The sequence below is a fragment of the Perna viridis genome, chromosome 11 (genome assembly GCF_037379345.1).
Source record: "Perna viridis isolate PV_CMFRI_1.1 ecotype Kerala chromosome 11, ASM3737934v1, whole genome shotgun sequence".
In the NCBI taxonomy this organism is placed as follows: Eukaryota; Metazoa; Mollusca; class Bivalvia; order Mytilida; family Mytilidae; genus Perna; species Perna viridis.
This window is the reverse complement of record NC_142455.1, coordinates 17,011,683-17,020,134: the sequence shown is the minus strand read 5'-3', so window position 1 is coordinate 17,020,134 and position 8,452 is coordinate 17,011,683. Positions and strand designations below refer to the sequence as shown.

The window sequence follows — 8,452 nt, the reverse complement described above, 5'->3', positions numbered from 1 at the left end:
CACAATAGAATATAACGATTATTATTCCTCTTATAAAGAACCATAAACTCTAATTCATCGTATCAAGGCTTAAGTATATTTTTGTATTATGCAACATAACAACGTTCCATTTGTGAAACAAATAAAATAGAGCTGATAATTGAATTATTGTTGTGAAAAAAAAGTGGCTGCCTTCAAAGTACAAGCCTCCTATGTACCTGTACATCATCAGGCTTAACCGTCTCCTCCTAATATAGAGCCTGCGTATCATCATGTCTTTCAATCTCCTTCTAATATACAGCCTGCGTATCATCATGTCTTTCAATCTCCTTCTAATATAGAGCCTGCGTATCATCATGTCTTTCAATCTCCTTCTAATATAGAGCATGCGTATCATCAGGCCTAACCATCTCCTCCTAATATGGGGCATGCGTATCATCAAGCCTTTCCATCTCCTTCTGATATGGAGCAAACGTATCATCATGCCCACTCCTCTCTATTTGAACTTATATATCTATAACCGTCTCTAGGTTAATATTTCTTAAATAACTTTCTAATGAGATTATACACAAATTAAAAAAAACATGCAGTGCTTCGTTTTGTTTGAACACATAAGTATGACTTTCCACGATCGAGCTGGTTTAAAAAGTTTCCTGTCACTAATACATTAACTGAAGCACGGGGACTAGTATATAGTCGGGCTGCATATTTGATAATATTCCTCGAGTTTTTCCTTAGAGAACATTGAGTGATTTCTGAAATTCTTAGAAGTAATCAAGGGAACCAAAATTCTAGCGGAAATCAAAAGAATGTAATCCAAGGACAAAGACCAAACATGGAAAGCAGACATACACAACAAAGAACATTAAATAACCAAAATAATACATACAAAGTTACAAAAGTAAATGAGCAACTCGAACTCTACTAAAAACTGCAGATATGGATACACCGTAACGATCCATCAATTTATGATGACGACCATAAAACTTCTGTAGTGATGACTTCAATCTTGTAGCAACATAGCCCTGTTCCAAAAGCCTAATTGTAAGAAGTCTAGCTCGGTATAAAAAGTCTGTGTAGTTACGGCAAGCTCAGGCATAAGGTATGATTTTTTATATGAAAACTCCATACGCAGGTGCTGAAGAGAAGTTGCCACATGTGAAAGGAAAGTTGACAATACGGAATGAAAGTCAAGATATGAGGCTGAATACAGTGTCTGTAGTATTCTTTATCTCAAGTTCGTTGGGGGTAGATTCGGTGTATCAAATCCCCGAAACTAAGATTGTATAACGATAATACGTCATCAACGTACCAAAAACTATGATCAAAGGATCTGACTAAACGATGTTCCTACGTTTGGATTAAATCAGCTATAAAGTCAGTTTCATAAGAGTGATGGAACAGGAAGAGGTGAAAAATACCCACTCTGGTAGATTCGAGCTACTAATTGTTCCATTCAATTACTGCATGTATAGGATCTAACTACATTGTATTCTGTTCAAATGAATTTCATAACAATGAAAGCATACCGAGAATTCTGAAAAGGTCACTTAAAAAGAAAAAAAATAGAATGGAAAGTTCGATCGTATATGAAGTGACCGGAAAAAATAATTAGTAAGTATATTTAATTTCGTTCGTTGGGTACATTCATGATCAAACCCTGCTACATGCATGTTTTCCCCTCAACCTAGATTTCAATCAAACGTCTCCCCACACGTGTATTTGTCTGTAAACATTTTATTAGTGAGGGACCATTGGTGCCTGTTATCTTTTTAAATTATTTCAAATTTTAGCCCCCAAAAAATTGTTTCCTCCGCTATGAAAGAAATAAATTATGATTCAATATTTCTCACATTATTTAATGAAATTTAATTATATAATGTCAAATAAAAATAATAACTCTGACTGCTACAAACTGAATTAATATTTTTGAAACAACGAAAGATTCCAGGCTCCCTTTCCAGAGGATATGGTCTGTGTCTTAGCAATTAATTGATAAAATAAAACACTGAAATTATTGTTTATATTTTTATTGAAAACCAAAGCATTAATTTAGCACATATGTAACAGAAATATTGCACTAATATATTTTAAATTAATTATCTTTGATAAAGTATATGTGTATTCTGTATCATATTTTTTGCTGTACAGTATGAATTGAATCATATATATCTTTTTAGGCAAATATTGTACAACAGTCCCTAAATCGTAACAATTAACCCCAGAGAGATCCCAAACAGATTCACCAGAGCAATGCAAATTTTCTACATTTTTACTACCTAAAAGGAAAAATTAATGTTTTTTTAATATGGGAAGTGTACTTTATGCTTAAGTATCAGTCTTTATTTAAACGCAGATGAGAGGTGAATCATGCATATCAATCAAAGTGCTGTTAGCACTGGAGGTTTTTTTGATTTTTGTGAAAATTGTAGCATGAACAAAATTTCAAAGAATACATCATGTAAATAAAAACTGTGATCATACATTTTGTACATTGCATATTTTTATTTCTAGAACTGTGTTTCCTAATGCATATAAACTGAATATCAATCAATACCACAGATTTCTGAAGTATAACCTGTAATCAATAGTTAAACAGAATCCAACTTTACACACATTTACAAATTTGGTTAATTTTCACCTTTTTTCACAAAAATTTGTTCATTCCACAATTTTCACAAGAATCAAAAACTTCCAGTGCTAATTACAAGAATTACATTTGGACTGTATTTTTGCGTAGTGGCCAGAAACAGTAGAGAAATACCAGTCATGAACTGGTGACATAGGTATTTTTATCCTACAGAAACAAAAACCCCAAAAATCCATCAAATCCACTTTTATTTGGGGGGGGGGATGGGAGGCATTGCTCTGAGTGGATGGAAGCAGAGATGCAGTACTCCATACTGTGATATAAAAACCTTGAAAACAGTGAAATAAAAAAAAGTGCAAGTAAGCTCCTAAATAGAATGACCACTACTTGAAGTGAACAAAAGGTCTGTCTTGTATTTTTTGCCCCAAAGGCTTCTCAAGTATATCTTAAATTTTCATGATTTTTTTTTTTAAAATAGACATGGAATTTCGATCTAACTTTTGACCATTTTTTTTTCAATTAAGGAAATGTCAAAAATAATTTTTAGGTCCATTTTAGAAAAAAAAGCATGAACACCAGGACAGATCAAACTAAAAATAAACTTTTTCTACTTTTACTTTTATTTTGAGTTCATAAAATAGACACCTTTCCTGGAGTACTATTTTTCATGAAAACACTGTTTTTCCTCAAAAACACGTTTTTTGTGTCAAAGCTTGATATTTACCCTGTACTTTTGATGAAAAATGATAGCCATTTGCCAAGAAACAAAAACAGGAAAAGGCAAAAAAGAAGCGCACTATATTTTTTAGCATCCATGTTTTGACGTACACCCACTCAGGAATATGTAATACAAGACTGATACCAAAAGGGTTTTGCACACCATTTAAAAGTGTATAGTAACCTGTAGAAGTTCAATTGTTTGATGGATAACCATCTCACTGGCAATCATACCACATCTCCTTTTTGAAAAAAAAAAACACTGTAACCCTGGATGTAGATAATCTCTCTAGGCAGCGATCTGAAATTAACTTCTAATGTAACTTCATCGAAACACATCTCCATGTGATTTCTTACCTTCCTGAAATATTATCAAAACGCATTGATCTCTTAAGTGGAGTGCCACTAACCAGATATATGGGCAGACTGACAGACTGAATGGCTAAAATGTATTTCTTACATATAATGTAAGTACAATGCATACTCAATGGCTCAATGGATTTTGATGACAGAAAAAACAGACAGAATGACTCCAATTCATAGTCTATATATCTTGTATGTGTGACTCCTCCTTAACCACTCAATGAATTCTGATGAAACTTAATTGCAAGTTTAGTTAAGGTATACAAGAAGAGATTATTATCATCATTATTATCTGATAACAGCAAAGAGAGATATAACAAATGAGATTCAGATGTTTTGAAAAGGGGAGTCAAGAAAAAGGGGGTATCAAGCTATCATTTGCCCATTCTCGCCCAAATATTGCAGAAAAACAAAGTTTTCCAACAAAAGGGGAGGGGATCTTACTCCCAACACCCACTGCACCACCTTCGATGATGTGTAATTTCCTGAACACCTTCTTGCTCTATCATACAAAGTGAGAACTGTTTAAAAGATAGTGTATTACCATAATATGTTAGAAGATAAACATATAAAATATGAACCTTTATCTACAGTGTTCATAAATAGAAAGTAATAAAAATCTTGGGAGAATTGACAAAGATACAAAGTAATATTTAAAAATTAAGTTTACACAAAACTGAGATCTATCAACAAACTTCTTTTGAATTCCAACGACATTTATGGTGGTTCTGTGTAATTTTTCATGTCCCCACTTAGTATAATTTTATGAGAACAATTTATATGAATTCTACTTAATTAACATAGAGTTTAAAGTATTTAAAATGCCCCATTAAAAAGAAAATTTACACAAAATTTGAAGTATTTGCATTTAATGCAGTCCACTTTTATCATTAATCACCATATTTTCTCTACAAAATCACAAAAAGGAATAATTTTGACTTCAATATCCACAATACAGCTTTGGTCTTCTGTAAACATATGTCATATGTAATGACATGTACTGACTTGCAGAGATACTTTGATTCTGGTTAAACATGGTACAAATACTGTAAAACCTGTCTAAACCAAACCACTTTTAACCTGTCTAAACCAAACCACTTTTAACCTGTCTAAACCAAAGCACTTTCAACCTTTAAAATATGATTTAGACTCTTTTCTGTTTTTTTTTTTAAATTGACATAAAGGGACTTTAATAACTATCTGGTGTAGACAGGTCTTTAAATTATTAATGGTTTGGTCTAGGCTAAAATAAAAAAATTTCTAGATTTGCATCCTCTCCCTCAGTGAAAAAAAAATATTTGATTTTTTCCAAATTTAGGTCAATTTCTTTCAAATTGACAACATTTTACACTTTAGTTGATAAAATTCACCCACCTGCCACCAATTTTGAAAAATGTTGGATGAGAATGACTTTTTTATGATGGCCTTAGACAAGATTTCACCGTACAACATAACCTGGAAAAAGTCCACTAAGATTATAGTATTCTAACAAATGTTGACAGTATATCACATGGCTGCTGATACCTTTGTTCTATGAACCTTGATTGATTCAGGTGTTGACTCAGGAAAAGAAAGGGGGAGGGGCAACCCCATATCCTCCCTTTAAGAAAAAACATAAGGCATCTAATGGGGCATTAAATGGTAGCCCCCTCCACACACACGTTGAAAAAAATTTAGGGGTATAAATAACTTAAAATAGCCTGAACTTTTGTTTACATTGTCCAGTCAAACTGGAACTCCATCTTGATCTGTATTTTCTGATATTCAATTACTACACAAAGTTTGTAAGATGATACCTTAACATCTTACAAAGTTATCATCTGGAAGCCACATGGGGACAAAGGGACAGATGGACATTTAACTTGTGGAGAGTTTAATATTTGAAGCCACAATATGCAAGCATGAGTATCTATTCTTACGGTGTAGGTAAAATTGACAGAATAAGGCAAGGTATCTATAAAACCCATCAAAAAGGGAAGGCACCAGCACCTCCCCCTCACCAAAAAAAAAAAAAAAAAAAAAAACATGTATCTGTAGGGAACACTTACAATATGTCTATTGTCCTTATAGTAAAGATGAATTAAAATGGATATAGTATTTAAAAATACAATAAACATTGTAATCTTTTTTTCCATTTTATCAATCTACTCTAAAACCTCCAGCTGTTCATTTAACTAGTTACTAATGATACCAACAATGCTTTCAATGCAGGTGCTAATAACTGTAATGGTATTATTTGATGTAGACATTCTCGTGTACGAAGTAATATCTGTATGCAGGCACTAGCTTCAAAGAAGTACTATTTGTATGCAGGCGCTCTTTTCTGTGAACTACAAATGGGACAGCTGTTCTGTTAATAGACAAACAAAAAAAACCTACTACAATAATGTCAAGATACTAATAATGTTCATTGATCCATAATTTTAAATTTGAATTTGAGTAAGATGTGGTTTGATTACTTTTGCATTTTTTCTTTTTGAAGTGTGTTATTATGGATCAATGTTTATTAGTCACACATTATAGGATATATTATACATTATTACATTATGAAGTGTCACTTTGAAGTTTATATAAAATATCATTGTAAAAGGTTAACTTAGATCACACCTTCTATTTTTTGCCCCAAGAGTTTCCTAATTTTTCTCAGCGATAAACTTGGATGAGCATACTTAAGAATTTCAATTTAAGAACTTAATCTGGAGATAACTGAGCCTTGAAGTTTTTTTAATAAGATATTTCTCCATTTTGTAAACTATCAAAAACTGGTGCATGGAATTTCAATGAAATTTGTAAAATTGATTACTTATCTCAAATTCTTTCCTTCTGAAAAAGATGGGGGAGGGAGGGTTCACAATTTTGTTTTCTTGTTTTTTTTTTAAATCAAAATTCCTACTACATTTCAATAGGACATTTCCCACTAATCATCTCCCCTTTAAAACAGGCTTTCAGAATAAATGTTTATAATTTTACAATACACAATTGTATATCAAAACTTCTCTTAAAATAATTTAGAGATAACATTTCACACCATATCAAACACATTATATTTTATCAAATTTAGAATAGGGACTGGTTGGTGCTAGATCTCCCCAACAAAAACCAGAGGTCAACACAGTGAGTAGAGCCTCTGAACAGCAAGAGTGTCTTAGATTTCCTAGTCTTATGTTTCTGGTGGTGTTTGGTTGTTTTTCTCACTTCAAAATCTAATTTTGTGGTCGGTCATTTCTAAAGTCTCTGTGTGCGGCTATTCGTTGTTTATTGGAAGATGTCATAAAATATTTCATTGTGACGTGACCAACTTTGGGTGAGAAAAGAAAACCTCAAATGGCTATAATTAGGAATATCCTTGTTTTAGAAGTGAAAAAAAATCTCCAACTGCCACACAATCACATGCTATCTGAGACAATCATTAACTAAATATGCCTGTCCCTAAATGTTGGGGTACAATTCATATCCCAGCTTTTGTGGATAGATTGGAAGTGGTCAAAAAACTTTAAAATTTGTAATAAGACATAAGGTAACAAGTGAGCAGTTTACAAAACTTAAAAAAAAGAAAAATGCTAAACTTTGGCCCCTTTTTTATCCTGATTACAAAATGCCTTAGGCCATTACTCTTAAAATCAATCAAAAACTCCTTTATGTGATATGTAACATTGTAGTATACTTTGATAGCAACCAATTGACATTTACTCAAGTTATTGCCTGGAAATTTTTTAGTTCTGATCCCTTTTAGACCCCTAATTCCTCTACACTTATGTTTATAATCCTGAAAATAAATCTATGCCTGACCCTTGTTGTATGGAACCATGTAATAAAATTTCATAGAGATCCATACATCTGTTATACAGTATGCATAAGTTACTTAATATACAGTTATTTTTTTTCAAAAGCTTGCTTTTGGCCACTATTTGATCCCTTATTCCTAAAAAGTAGGAACCATAACCTCTAAATCAAAGCAAACTTTCCTTATGTGAAATGGAAAGTAGTTGCAAAAAAAATTTTCAAGATCCATTCACTCAAATTCAAATTATCACACCAACATCTTGTGTCTATAACAACAACACAGAAGAAAAAACTATAAATGATGACATACCATCATAAACATGTGCATGTATCTAAACTGCAAAAAATTGCAGTCATATGAAAATTGTTTGATCAAAATGGTGGGATAAAAATTATTTTCATTTACTTATACATACACATGTGTATACAAAATGTAAAACCAGTTTGATAAAGGACTTAACAGAGACTGCCATCATGAGTTGAAGCTTGACAGGGGAGCAGTTACTTAATAGATGGGCATACCGAAAGTTAGCTATACAAAATTTCATCCAGTAGAAGCCATAGGAAGTTATATGAAAGTGTGACCATACATTTGTATGGACTTACAGTTGGATACATAAACAGTGATTGTAGTATGGCCCCCATAGCTACTCCACAGAGTGTGGGAAAGTTATGGTTTGGAACACAGGTAATTACATACTTATTAATAACAGTAAAGTTTAAACAATGAGTGTGTTCAGGACAAACTCTCATACCCTATCCCCAAATACTTCCAAATATTGGAACTTCTTTCACCAATGACTTGTCTTGAAAAGTATTAACACACAAATAGATAAACTGATGGATCAAAAACTAATATCAGCATATTCCATGGAAACTCCATTGAATTGAGGTCAATAGCATTATTACATCCTACCAATATTGAAAGAAACAGAAAACTAATGTGCTGTGCAGGAATGGACTAGGGGCCATTTGCCCATCAAATGAGCCTTTATTGTCAAATAATTTTATAGGATAGAA

The 8,452-nt window shown here is 32.4% G+C and overlaps 1 protein-coding gene across 3 annotated transcripts in view; it reads right to left on the bottom strand.

The window, feature by feature from the left end:
* Positions 1-1,993: 1,993 nt before the first annotated feature.
* LOC148603153 (vacuolar protein sorting-associated protein 41 homolog) overlaps positions 1,994-8,452 on the bottom strand; it is a 41,423-nt gene continuing 34,964 nt past the window's right edge. For all 3 annotated transcript variants that reach the window (XM_088553598.1, XM_088553599.1, XM_088553600.1), the window contains exon 27: positions 1,994-5,999. In XM_088553598.1, coding sequence (XP_088409724.1) covers positions 5,949-5,999 — 51 coding nt within the window. In that variant the 3' untranslated portion in view covers positions 1,994-5,948. The remainder of the gene's footprint in view (positions 6,000-8,452) is intronic.